The sequence below is a fragment of the Adelges cooleyi genome, unplaced genomic scaffold, assembly GCF_023614345.1.
Source record: "Adelges cooleyi isolate 19-005CV unplaced genomic scaffold, UGA_ACOO_1.1 ACOO_flye_CR_arks_rails_tigmint_CR_PRNA_651, whole genome shotgun sequence".
NCBI classification, from domain to species: domain Eukaryota; kingdom Metazoa; phylum Arthropoda; class Insecta; order Hemiptera; family Adelgidae; genus Adelges; species Adelges cooleyi.
In genome coordinates this window covers 14964346-14978389 of record NW_026096352.1, presented here as the reverse complement: position 1 = coordinate 14978389, position 14044 = coordinate 14964346, and the positions used below count along the sequence as shown (strand labels likewise).

Here is a 14044-nt window from a genome sequence, read left to right as displayed (position 1 = left end):
AAAACTACAAAATAGTAGAACCTAACCTTTTTGATGTCTACTGTTCATGACGATTGTCGTCAATAATGAACTGAGTAATTTTGTTACATGCATCTAATAAACTCAATTCGGTTTACTAAGCTAATTAAACACGACCAAATTCCCAAATAAAGATTAATTGCATAGCTATGCCTTTTACCCTTATTCACATTCAAGTAAAGATCAATACACATTTTCTAATAAAAAATTATCTAATTATAATACATTTATTGTTCAACTAATTAAAATCCATATTCAGGTCAAATATAAAAAACAAAATGTGTATTCTTAATTAATAAGACTAAAAAATTTTTAACGTATACATTACGACAAATTGGAATAAATTATTTTAGTTACGTAAAATTTGTATTATTAATTTAACATAGTTGGTCATAACCAAATAAAAATACATATTGATATTAATAACTTTTTAGATTCATTCATTTTCTAATTATTACCTAATAAATTTAAAAAAAAACATTGAACCTATAAAAACTGATATTATATATATATATAAATTAATAAAATGCATACATTATAAAAAAATGGAAGAAATATATTGTAACACTATCTTAGAGTAATAAAAAATAGGTAAATAACTTCAATATATTGTAACAAGAAATATAGCATATCTCATGTAATTATTATTTTTGTTAAGATCATCACTTTTTTCCTCGAATCATATAATACAAGTGTCATCATTATCCATTTGGTCATTAAGGATTAACATTTTCATTTATAGCTAGTTAAATACATATTATGCACAGTTTGTTTTAAATTTTCTGAATATCTTTTAAGTACAGATTGTCAATTGTAGAAAACATAGTGTCACAATATACTTACATCCAAAAATACAAATACGATAAAAAATAAACAATATTATAGTCACATTACGTTATTCATATTTCCAATTACTCCTCTGACTGTTTTTTCTACAACTGCAGCAACTAAATTTGGATCGATTTTGCTGCTGCCACCTTTATTTTGAGACGAAGAAGATGAATCGACGTAATCATTTTTGCGCCAAACTCCGTAAGACCGATCGTTACTGTACGGCTTCCTGTCATAACGATCATCCCTGTAGCGATCAGAATAGCTACCACGGTCATTATCATCCCTGTAGCGATCAGAATAGCTGCCACGGTCATAATCATCCCATCCACCGTCATCATAATAATTGCCTCGGCTACTATAATGATCACGACTTCCCCTCATCCGGCTATTGTAATTACTACTGCCGCCACTGCCACGACCTCTGCGGAACCTTTGGTCTTTTTCTTTAGGCATGGCAACCGAAACACTTAGACGAACATCTTTAATAGTGTGATCTTGATCGAGGGCTGTTAGGGCAGAGTCAGATTTGGTGAATGACACAAAAGCAATACCTTTGAAAGGACGTGGTACAAAAACTTCCACTATATCTCCAAATTGCTTAAAGTATTCTTCGAGATCTTCTTGTGTAATACTTTCAGTAAGTTGTCCAACAAATATTTTCTTAGGAGCTTCATTTATAAATGCATCCTAAAATTAGAAAAAAAGAAAACATTAACTTGCATATTTATGTTAAATGGTATCACTTATCATTGACTTATAGTAAATAACAACAAATTCAAGTCAAATTTAAGTTAAGAAAATGAAATTTTAATTATATAATGGATCAATCATCGTCATGTTTGATGTTAGCTCAACGTGGCCTTGAAGGCTAAACGCTGACTTCATGAGATGGTTTCTAGATGAATTCGCTATTCAAGACGGGTTGTCAGTCAGCTTCCGGGAGAGGCTTGGCGGCTCCTTTATACCAGACGACATCTCATCCATAACCGAATGTCAAACCAGTAACAATGAGCGCAAAATACACCAACACTTTACCCACATAACTATAGTCCCCTTCTCAAACAATAGACCAATAAATTCTTTAAATATTAACTGTTTTGTCTTTGTTACTATAGATATAAACTAATGGAATTGTTAAAAATATTATATTAGGTATGATAGCATTAGTTGTAAATGTCATGTATGACATACTTCATCAAAAAGCTTGATATGTTGAAACAGCATATTTTTAAGTTTAATTCAAACTCACAATAATATTGATATACATTATTATATCATATTCATTTACACAATATTACCTTTATATTAGGAATTTTTATTTCACATCGTCTTCCATTAATGACATGTGAATCTAACATTGATCGCACTTGTGACTCTTGTTCCTTGAAACGTATAAACCCAAATCCTCTTGATCGGCCATCAGCAGATTTTTTAACCTATTGTTTAAAACATTAATATTTGGAACATTATACTTTACCATAACTATTATTATTGATTATAAATAATATAGATAGCCTACAAGCATGTATTTTTTTCTGCGCGTAAATTGTTGCCGTTGTAGAGCGCTTTATACTGTTTTTAGTTATGGCGGTAGATACCGCGCAATACAGCCAGGAACGACGTAGTACTAAAAACAGTATATAGCGCTCTACAACTGCAACAATTTACGCGCACCAAAAAATACACGACAGTGGACACCTATATTATTTATAATCAATGCTTTTATTATAAACCATAAATAAAAGCTTCAAACATTATATTTTTTAGCAAACCAACAAATACTTTGTCGCATTCTTACATTCCCTAAATACACTTTTTCTTTATTTTTTCGTTAAAAACTAACTTGTGCCATGCGCAGTTCACCGTATTTACTAAAGTAACTTTCTAAGTCCTCATCAGTCGTTTTCCATGGTAAACCGAGTACAAGTAAATCACGATTCTTCCAAGCTGTTGATGTCGCCTCAGACTTCTGTTCTTTGGGTGCTCGCTCAACATCACTTTCAATTTCTTCGTTCAATTTTCTCTTCTGTCCGTTATCTGAACACACATATCATTTTTTTTTTTTACATAATTTATCTTAATCACTTATGATTCCTCAATGTATAAAATATGGTAATTAAATATAGCACCTTAGTTTCATAAACACAACAAATAATTACATACTTGTCGGGCCAAATTACATTACATACATAAACGTATACATACATATATATATATATTTCTTCTGTCCGTGTGTAAGTAAGCAAACTCCTCCTAAACGGTTGGACAGATTTTTATGAAATTTATCACATTGTTAATTATTAACTTGAAGCTATATAAATCATACACTTTTGGGGTTATTCGTTGTCTAAATGAGTCACTAATAGTACATAATAATGCAATGTAAAAAATAACTTTCCTACTTCAAGCTATTGCCAGCCAAATAAAATTAATCTACTCATACTACTATATCATTATCAATCATCGTTATGAAGTAGTTATCTCTTTGATTTTGGATCCTACTCTGCATTGTTAGTATAACACTATAACACAGTCCTGCACAATTTAAGGATAGAGGGTTTTTACATTATGTAAAACTATGTACAATATCAGCTCGCAGATAGCTCTAACGTTATTTTACTATGTATAATAATATTGAAATCATAACGTAAATGGTAACTGTTAACTGCTACCTTACATAATTTTACAATAAAAAAATTCCTATTAAACTTTTAGTGGTCCTAGTATTTATAACCAGATTAGCAGGACTATTGACTAATCAATAGATAACATTATCAATACAAAAGGCAAATAAAAAAAAAATGTTTGGTACACAATACTGTAAGCGGGAAACAGGTAGGTTGCAGCGTGACCGCCGCCAGGCTTTTTAAAGGCACAACTGCTTGTAGTATAAGTGTTTTATTCCCCCTATTAGTTATATTATAGTAGAGTCTATACAGAATAAGTAAATGAGTCATGAGAACTGGCTTAAAAAAAATCTTACAACGAAATATATTTTTCCTTATCGCAAAAAGAATACTGTACACATTACTTAATAATTTGTTTTCTGATTGTACATTTACCTTTATTGAAAGAACAAAAGTAAACAATGTCGCCCCACCCTTCCTCGTTGGGTGGATGTAGTTTATCATTAGCTAGACGCAATGCTCGTGTCCTGCCATTGTCCGGAGCAACATACTTGAGACCACACGCATCTGGATACTGAGCGTGCAAAGTAGACAACAAGAGAGTACCATCTTCCTCCAAAGGCAAGTCGACAATTTCTCTGTCGCCATCATTTGTGTCCGACACTTGTACAAACGACATGTTTGGGCAATTGAACTTACCTAGATTAAAAAAAATAAATCTTATAACGAATTTAGATCACTCAGGAAACAACGATCGTTGTAACCCCTAAGAAGATTGAAGTAAAGTTCCAAATTAATTATTACTATATAATTATTGAACGATATTATTAATTACTTGGCAAAAAACTTTGTCAATACTCCCAAGTCCCAACTGTGAACTGAATAATTGTAACTATGATACTACAATTAATAACACAGATTATATGAAAACAGATTGTTCACTCTCGATGTAAACAAAAAATGAGCTGATAAGCACTCCGCCGAAACCAGTGTGACCTGTCAGCCGGAACGAAATTATCGAACTTGTATTTACCACAAATTATATGATTATTTCATATAATCTGTGTATTTACCATATTAAATGTTAAAAAAAATAAATGTTATATATGTTATATAATATTGACCCCGTCCACGATGTAGAGAAGATAAGGTGACACCACTCAACTTCTTATCAGTAAAAATCTGGGGTCGAATGCTTCAGGCATTTTGGTAGTTCAGCTTCGCTGTACAGGCGGCGCCACCATTCGCCCGGAGGCCGATATTTTCTATGCGGCTTATGGACGATAAACGTTTTATTTTTTATTTTTATGTTAATTATTCTTTATTTGGAGTATTTATTATTTTTATTGTCTTATTTAATAATAAGTAATTATTTTGTTAACTTTTTAATTGCAAAAACTGTGTTTTTTAACGGCATTAAATATGTAGATAAAGAAAAATACTTTTATTTTATATTATTAACTTTTATTTTTATTTTCCGGAGCTCTATCAACTTTTGAAACTAATAACCAAACTGCGTTACTGGCGCTTCTTCTATTGTAACACTTCACACGTGCAGAATCTAGGGTACATAAAAAAATAATTTATCTGTACCTGTGGTAGGGATGGTATATTTAACACAGAATGCTTACATCTAGCTTGACAAACAAAATAAAAGTTTGTTCCCAGAAATAGCTAAATTTTTGTCACCTGTATACATTTTAAACGCTACCAGTCATTTTTGTGTAATAATTGTTATTTGTTTGTGAGTTTTTAATTTTTACAATGACTTCGTGTTCGGTACAATTTTGCGAAACTAAAATGTCAAAAACATTAAATAGCATTAGCTATTTAAGATTTCCAACTGATCCGCAAAGGTAAGCATTTATAACTATTTTATTTTATAATTGATCTTATAATTTTCAACTTATATATATATGTATACAATAATTTACTGTGTAAGGTGTAAAAAATGGTTAGAGAGTTGTCAAGCGACACACCTCTACCATAAAGATCCTATGATTTTGTCAAAAAGTTATCGGGTATGTGGATATGTATTATTATTTATTAATTGTATTTTATTATTGAAATTAAAATTATTGCCCTTGGATACGTCATACTATATAGTGTGTAAGATAATATAAAACAACTGTAATTGTAAGAATAATATTATTAAATTATTATTATTATCATTATGGTTAATTATATTTATAAAATGTTTGGTAAATACAAGAGAAACATTCTGTTTAACTCAATTAATTAATAAATGCGAAAGCCCGCGAACACGTTTAAAAACAAATTCCCTTCAGACGGTCACACTGATTTTGGCGGGCCAATCATAGGAGCCTTATTTGCAATCCTATTGTTAAAGGCCCGAGTGAACAATCTGTTTTCATATAATTTGTGTTAATAATAATTTCGAGTGGACTTATTGACCGGGATTATAGCTAACTTGGTCCTCACCGGTCGGCCTAGTGGTGTGGTTTGCCACTAAAAACCCAGGTGGTCACCCATCCGGGATCAAGCGGTACTAGTCGCAGCTTAACCTCAGGCGCCTTGCGGCAGCTGTGGTGTCCACTGCGCCACACCGTACCGGTATTTGTGTTAATAATATGTATATTATCGTTTATCGCAGCAAAATGTTCGCATCCATTGATGTTATCAATCCACAGTCTCATGGAGAGTAAAAATAAAAACAAACAAATCTGCCCACAGCTGCTGATAACGTTATCGTTGTTCTTATCATTAATCGACCGACCGTGTAAACTCATTGACAGTACACAAATCACAATAGCTTTGTTCGTTTTTTTAAAAAAAAAGTGTACACCAATTAGTTTAGTGTACTCGTTTTTTTAAAAAAAAAATGTACACCAATTAGTTTAGTGTACATTATTTCAAAACATAGACCTATAAAGATTTCTCTGTAGGTCTATGTTTCAAAACGAACGCTTTGGTGTACACTTTTTGCGAAAAAACCTAATAGGTTTGTTCGTTTTGACAAAAAGTGTACACTTTTTAACAACAAGTGTACACCAAAGAGTTCTTTTTGAAATAGTGCAGTCGTACACACTGTTTTAATAAAATTAACAAAAATTCGTAATTATAATGCCAATTTTCAATTAAGCTCAAAGTAACTAAAAAATATATCGCACACCTAGATCAAAACTGTAATAACTCAAAAAGTGGAAATTATCATAGTTATTTGTATATTCGGATTCTACAAACGAAGTGCATGAACTGACAAAAGAAATTTAAATTTATCTTGATTACTCTTCAAAGTATGGTGCTGTAGGTACTTTTAGTAAAATTGACTAATCCCATAATCCTAAATACCAAAACCGTTTAAAACTTAGTTTCTGCCTGACTTCAAGCGGAGTGAACGTACGTTGGCTGTAAAAAACTGTTTTATTAAAATAAACAGTTAAATTAACAATTTTAAGTAATTAAACTTGAAAATAAGTTTTTTGGAATTTCTGAAAAAAGGTGTTTTTGGGCTGCTACAGTTTTGATCTAGGTGTGCGATATATAAATTTCAGAAAATAAATAGGACGCGTTAAATTTGGCATAGTCCCAGAATTTTATTAATTAACGTTGACATCTCGATTAAACGTACTATTTTTTGTCACTTATTTAATGTTGTGTTTGATGTGGAATGATCAAAATCCTCCTCTAGTCTTTTGTCTGGCATTTTTTTTTTATTGTTTTTGGAGTTTCGGTTTTTACTGTATAATATGAATACCTTAAGTGGAAATAAATGTGTTTGTTTTAAATCGATTATAAGGATGAGAAGACCCTTGTTTTTTCTCTTATTATTTTAAAGTTGTCAACAAGTTACAAAGGTGTTGTTCGCCTTTTTATTCATCAGGCTTTTTATTAGAGAAAACCAATACTTGAGTTGTATTGCAAGACGAAAAGGAAAGATGTTCAAAATGCAAATAACCCAAGAAGTATAAGTCTAGTCTGGTTATAGACTAGGATTTTTTTTAAATATTAATTTAATATTAAAGAAAAAACGAAATACTCATGTTTATTGTTTTATTCAAGTTGTTTCTTTTTTTACAAACAAATAATAATTACATTAAAAAGTATGTAGATAAGAAGAGCAATATTTTCAATTATAATAGTTTTTATCATGATGTGAAACCGTCTTAACTAGTAATGGAAATACTTATAATTACACAAATAGTAAACAAAAAAAAAAAAAAACATTCAGTGTTTCAAAACGATACAACTATGGCTAAATAACGTAGACAAAAAAAAATGATAACACAGCTACCTTAACAAAAATCTTCACTAAAATTGAATAAACAGAGTAGGTAATGTTCAATAATTAGGATATTATTTCATAAACAAACAAGTTTAACAGCATGATTAAAATTTCAAACTTTTTTAAAGGTTCATAAATTCTTAACAGTTATATACAATTTGATCAAAAGGATTTTACTAACCAACTTTAAAAAAAATTACATTTTCAATAATTTATTGTCGTTAACAAACTATTTTTAATAACACCATAATAATATAATATACTGCTCAGTACTTTTTAAATATAAACTATTCTACAAAACCAAAACTAACGATGGGTAATTAACTTGTGCTTTATTATTTTAACTTAATTTACTATTAAATAATAATATAATATATCGTATTATATTATACTGTTATGCATATTTTTTACGTCATAACACAATTTAGCATTATATTTATAAAGCCAAATCTTATAGTGATCTGAATTTTTTTTTAAACAATTCGATTAGAGATACATATATGATATATCATCTTTATTTATATACTATCAGTAGACAATGTCCTTGAAATTAGATTAAAATATATTAACAATGATAGTTTTTTATTAAATAACATGTTTATTAATTGCTCACAATTAATTCCTACAACAATATGTTCAATTGTTCATATTATACGGATTGCACTTGTATTAAAACTGTTCAAAATAACTCTTCCGGTTTGAATTTCCGTTGTGGCCATCAAAAAGTGTTGTAAAATTGCTAAGAAAATATTCCATTATTGGAACTAGAAAAACTGTATAGATTTCTAAATACCTACCATGTAGAGCTGTACATTAATCTAGTAGTTACATATGCATAGTCTGTGGTAATAATGTATTTTAGTTGAAATGCTAATAATATATATCCATTCATATGATAATATTGGCATATAGGTAGTGAAATACGGCCAAAATAAAACTGTAGAGAATGTAAGCCGAAGTAGATTGAGGCTATATAAGATGATTATAAAAAGCTGTTGGCAAACAGAGTTAAAGAAACGCATTTAGGAAATGCGCGTGTTGAGCCAAACAAGGATAAGAATTATTGAGCTAGCTATAGTCGAAAGAAGAGGTATGGGAAGTATGTGTGTGTATATATATATATATATATATATATATATTGATAGCCCGAAATTGCTATATGATATCAAGATGACTATGGTACATAGTGGCATATAATTGGTGATGCGAAATACATGATGAGTAGACAGACAAATGTAGATTTCCCCATTTGTTTAGAACAAACCCCAAACAGCACTTAAAAGTTTAAATTAGCGGCCAATTAGCCAATTGTTTCCAATTAGCGGCCCAGATCATTTCCAACCCTATCCATTATTGTAAGCCATACCTATATTATATTTTACTCGCTCCGATTTATTGAATACTTAAGTACTATCACACTTGAGTACTGTTCCACGTCCACTTATCCCTTATGAATCCCACAAAATAGTTACTACGGTGACCAAAACGGAAATTTTCCACCTTGCCATAATTAAAATCTAACTACTAGCCATCCGTTAGCTCAAGAGGACAGCCCAAGCTATGCGAATCTGTCAATTTAGACGTTGCCTATCAGTTGTCTTTTAAAATAGTTAATAGTACGGTATATAATATAAAGGCAAGCATATTATTTGGTTTTTGTTTTTCTCGCGTCAACTAATGTACACACAATTATTGTTATGATATAATGATGATAATTAATAAAAATGTCACTTATACCCATTGTGTTCTACTGTTTTCATTACTTGTTATTGAACAACGACAAGACTACCGTGTGGGAAGACGCACTACGAACATAATAATAGGTTTAATAGTCGCTAATGATAATCTACATTTTTGCTATGTATGTATCATCAGTCGAAGCGTTCACGCGCCAAAAACAATAAAAAAAAAAAACTCTACCATAATAATACCATAACTTATACACAACTCTCCGGTCCGGGAATCCCGTTGTCTGGAATGGTAACGAAACACGGTTTGCAAACGTCCTGTTGTATAGTGATGTCCGGTGCGTCGCCAGCTGGCATCCCGTGCACGTCCAAATGGGGATAACCGTTTAGCTGCTGTTGAGAAAACAAAGAGTACTTGTTGTTGTTGGCGCCGTTTGCACGCTGGTCGTCGGCACCACTGCCGTTTGCCCCGGCGATCAGGCTCGAGCCGATGACCGTCTCGGTCTCGGCAAGAGATCTGTTTGCGCATATTTTCTTCCGCAAAAGCAACGTTAACACGACCAACGCCAACACGGATCCGACGGAGACGACGAATATGCCTAAAGACGAAGTGCCCCTGTTGTCGTCGGCGTTCTTATTCCTTCGGTTGCCGTTGCCGCCGCCCAACATGATCCACCACTCTGAAAACCACACATCACACGTTTTGAACATATTCGCGTGAAAAACTAATTAAACTTTAACAAACCACTTGCCCAGACGACTAGATCGAATGGGCGAGGGGAAGTTTTAATAGTGTTTCCGAATTTCAAGTTTACCGGTAGAAGAAGTGCCGGAAACGGCCGTTCTCGTACTGGTCTCTTCATAACCTCCTTGCCACCACCATGGATGCCTGAGGGACAGTGTGTTTTCTCCGCCTATCCGCGTCTCTGGCCCGCGACCCATCCGGTTGTCTGCGTACGCCGACAAGCTCAAGTACCTTCGGTTGTCGCTGTCGCCGATTTTCAACTGCAAGAGCTGTCGGCTGACCACGTACTCGACCCGGTTGCTGCCTTCGACCACGGTGCCGGTGACGTTGCCCACCAGCCATTCGTTGCGACGGCGCCGAGTCTGTTCGTACTCGTCAACGGCGTTGGGTTCGCTAAAAAGACACAAGTCAACCAAGATTTTTGTTGTTTTCTTTTTGAACTACATGTACTTGTGCACGCCCACTAACCCGTAGTTGTACTGCGAACTCGTCGACAGGCCCTCGTACACCCTGAGAGAGTAAGTGACCGGCCTGACGCCGCCGTCGTTGCCCGCGTTACAGCTGATCACCGCGGTGTCGTCGTTTGCCTCGTTCGAAAACCGTCTACGCTGCAGCTTCTGCGAGCCGCTATCGTCCACGGCGCTGGCGACCTCGTGATCCTTTGGCATCTTGATCAAACATCCCGTCAGCTGGGAGGGGGCAGCTGAAATTGCCAAGCGTAAATTACATAAAGGCCGACTCCTTTTAAGTGGCCAAACAAAAATACAGTTATTTTCTACGCTCTAGTGAGTCGGGTGCACTGTTGCGGTACTTACCCGCTTGGGTTATGTAGTAAATGCAGGGTATCGTCTGCCGTCCGACCGAGTTGGTCGCTCGGCAACTGACCGTGTTGAGCACTGCTGGTGACTTCAACGACGATCCCTTGGAGTTGACAGCCGACCCTTCTGCGGCGTACATGTCCTGCGGTACTTCGCGGGTAGCGCTCACGGTCAAAACGAGTTGGCCGTAGGCAACCATGGCGGCGGACGTGTCGTTCTTCGGGTTGCTGGACAACGCGGTCGTCACGTAACTGTCGGCGGCCGAGGCACTTGCTCCCAGGTCGTGGATGTTAGGGTGGTGGTGGTGATGGTGGTGGTGGTGCTTGCCGGTGATACCGACCGCGGCCCCGGCGGCTACGGCCCCTGGCCACACCAGCCACTCGAACTGCACCTGGTCCTCGGGGTCAGCCCGCACCCGACAGGTCACGTGCACGTTGGTTTCTCCCACACCTTCGACTCCCACAAGTCTTGGTCGCCGACTGTCGTTGTCGTCAGCACATACCGGGGCGACTGCATAAAACCGAAATATAAAGCAATATAGAGCTTCGTTTCAACACGAGGATTAACAGTAAAAAAGGAATTGGTCCAGTATTAAAAAAGTTACAGTGTATACAAAAAAAGCCCACATCGCGGTAAAACCAATAGCATCTCTGCTTTGTATCGAAGCTAAAATAAAGAGTGTCGTTGAAAGACATTTGTGTTGGAGATAGCTCAATAATGAGCAGGCTTCAGAACAAGGTGGAAAACTTTTGATACTTAAACGGGGAGTGATAAATTAAATAAAGTAGTATCGGGATGTTTGTGATTAGTCGCGAATGACAATCGAAGAAAATGCGACATTTTTAAGGTGAAAGGAATATTGTATAAGACCGTAGTGAGACCAAAAATGATGTATGGAAGTGAGCTTCGGTTATCGAATAAGTGGGATAAAACTAAAATCGAAGTAGCTGAAACAGATTACATGTTCGTGTACAGTGTCTAAGTTGGATAGAAATTGTCCCATATGTATGAGATTAAGTGAGGAAAAGTAACATGCATGGTGTAACATGCAAGTAAGATGCATGGTCGAGTAGGTATTGTTTTTATAATAATTTAATTAATTTTTTTTATTTTTGTGTCTGAAATCTGGACCCACGATATCTTCTAAGCCGCTCAACCGATTTCATCATGTAGCAACTCTACAAATAAGAATTCTTATCTCCTAATAGGTCTTTTAGTGCCTGTGACCTACTAAGCGTGATTTTTTAAATTTAAAAATCCTCTTATACTTACACCGCACACGCAAGAGGACTGGTCGCGATCGACCTATTCCTAGTTCATTGCTGCACTGGCAAGTGTACCGGCCGGAATGATGTCGACCGACATTTCTTATGACCAGAGTCCCGGTACTTAAAAGTACGTTAGTAATATCTGAACTGCTGCTGCTGCCGTTTTGCATTATCGGTTTGCCCTAAAAACAATTATACTGCTATTATACTCAATAGTAAATTTATCCGAAAGTTTATAAACACATGATTAATTGTGAATATGTTACAAAATATATACTACATCCGTTTTGATCACTCACTTCATGATACCACTCTATCCTGTTGCGATGCCGTTTAACCCCTCTACCGCCACCGTCGTTCATTGAAATGGCACATTCAAAGTAAACGTCATCTCCAGTTTTGATTCTATTTGGATCAAACGTATGACCCAAACTCAGTTTTACGATTGGAGGATCTGTGGAAGTAAATCGTCGAGTTTTTAGTACAAAAGCTTAGTAGGTATTAAATTGTTCATTTTCCCACTATTTAATTGAGTGTTCAAAAATCGTGTATTTTATTATGTAAACTATAATAGAACATTGGTATGAGGGATTTTTTTTTTTAAGAGCTGTTTTAAATTAATTAATCCACAGAAACCTCACTACCGTCAGCTGTACATGTACCCTGAACAGTTTATTAAATTTTACTCAAATAGATAAAAACTGATCTAGAACTGAGCTACTAAAAAACATAAGTATCAACGATTAACAATAACCGAGTTTAAAATGTAGGGTAGTAAGAGCTTTCCCATGGTTTAGATGTCAGAAACCGCTTTTGAACATGCGGTGACAGCTCAAATTGAATAACTGCCTCAATGTTTAAGTAGTTTCGTCCACGCTTTTATTCTGAGCACAGATTATAACATCTCAACATTAGTCACGATTTTATTTGAATAGAAAATAGATAGAACAAACATATAAATAACTATACCAAATGCCGATTCGAGACGGTCATTAAGTGCATAACAAACCGCTTTAACAGCAAATCTAACAGAATTTAGCGGACTCCGATTTGACTATTCATTGTAATCGATCTACATCTGTCACCGGTGCCATTACACTGACTTAAAATCTTATATGTTCAATGTTTTCCGAAAATTGTTTAAAACAATAGTGGTACACGACACTCGAACACTCTCTACCAGACAACCGGCGTTTGATATTTACACATGACGTTCATTAGCACTGCGTCGTTTTTCATGTTATTGTCGTTGGTGGAGATGACTTCGGGATTCCAAGCGCGGCAACGCAAGTAACGGCCGTCATCGTTTGGCGTGGGTCTTAACCGTATGGTACTGCTGTGGCTGGTTTGCTGTTGAATGAAAAAGTATGAAAAAACAAAATCAAAATTACCCAAAAAAAACCCCGGTAAAAACGGAAAAATCTAAACCGTCCACCCACTTTGATGACCGTCAACCGCATGGCCGTCTGAGATGCCGTTTCTTCGACGGCCCCCGACTGCGTGCCGTTGCCGTCTATGGTCCACTGAATGGTAGCCTTGGGGCTGGCTCCTTCGGCCACGCACTCGGCCGTGTACCATTTGCCGGCCACCATGTTCTGCTGTCGTTCGTCGTACTTATCGTATTCGCTCTTGACGGCCACTATTTCCGGACTGGCCGGCGGATCCAGCTGGTGCACTTCCCTCAGGACTACCCGTTGCACGTTTACTGCAACAACACGTTAGTATTGAGTTTGACGTTAAAGAAACTGCACAAGTTGATACGAGTTTCGCGAAATATGCACAACGGTACAGCGCCTCGAA

At 35.3% G+C, this 14044-nt stretch overlaps 2 protein-coding genes across 4 annotated transcripts in view; both read right to left on the bottom strand.

The window, feature by feature from the left end:
- Positions 1–345: 345 nt before the first annotated feature.
- Positions 346–4426, bottom strand: LOC126844288 (TAR DNA-binding protein 43-like). Of its 3 annotated transcripts, none has more exons than XM_050582371.1 (5): positions 4284–4387; positions 3915–4178; positions 2696–2889; positions 2151–2288; positions 346–1539 (listed from the first exon to the last, which is right to left on the bottom strand). In XM_050582371.1, the coding sequence occupies exons 2-5, from the start codon at positions 4156–4158 to the stop codon at positions 904–906; spliced, it is 1212 nt and encodes a 403-aa protein (XP_050438328.1). In that variant the 5' UTR covers positions 4159–4178; positions 4284–4387; the 3' UTR covers positions 346–903. The 3 variants fall into 3 exon arrangements, with proteins under 3 accessions (XP_050438328.1, XP_050438326.1, XP_050438327.1); XM_050582369.1 differs by having other exon boundaries at positions 4244–4366; XM_050582370.1 differs by having other exon boundaries at positions 347–1539; positions 4315–4426.
- Positions 4427–8283: 3857 nt separating this feature from the next.
- LOC126844878 (uncharacterized) overlaps positions 8284–14044 on the bottom strand; it is a 111078-nt gene continuing 105317 nt past the window's right edge. Inside the window, exons 7-14 of the mRNA XM_050583336.1 lie at positions 13684–13949; positions 13450–13594; positions 12544–12698; positions 12249–12426; positions 10974–11486; positions 10627–10861; positions 10229–10551; positions 8284–10093 (exon numbers count right to left, since the gene is read on the bottom strand). Coding sequence (XP_050439293.1) covers positions 9663–10093; positions 10229–10551; positions 10627–10861; positions 10974–11486; positions 12249–12426; positions 12544–12698; positions 13450–13594; positions 13684–13949 — 2246 coding nt within the window. The 3' untranslated portion in view covers positions 8284–9662. The remainder of the gene's footprint in view (positions 10094–10228; positions 10552–10626; positions 10862–10973; positions 11487–12248; positions 12427–12543; positions 12699–13449; positions 13595–13683; positions 13950–14044) is intronic.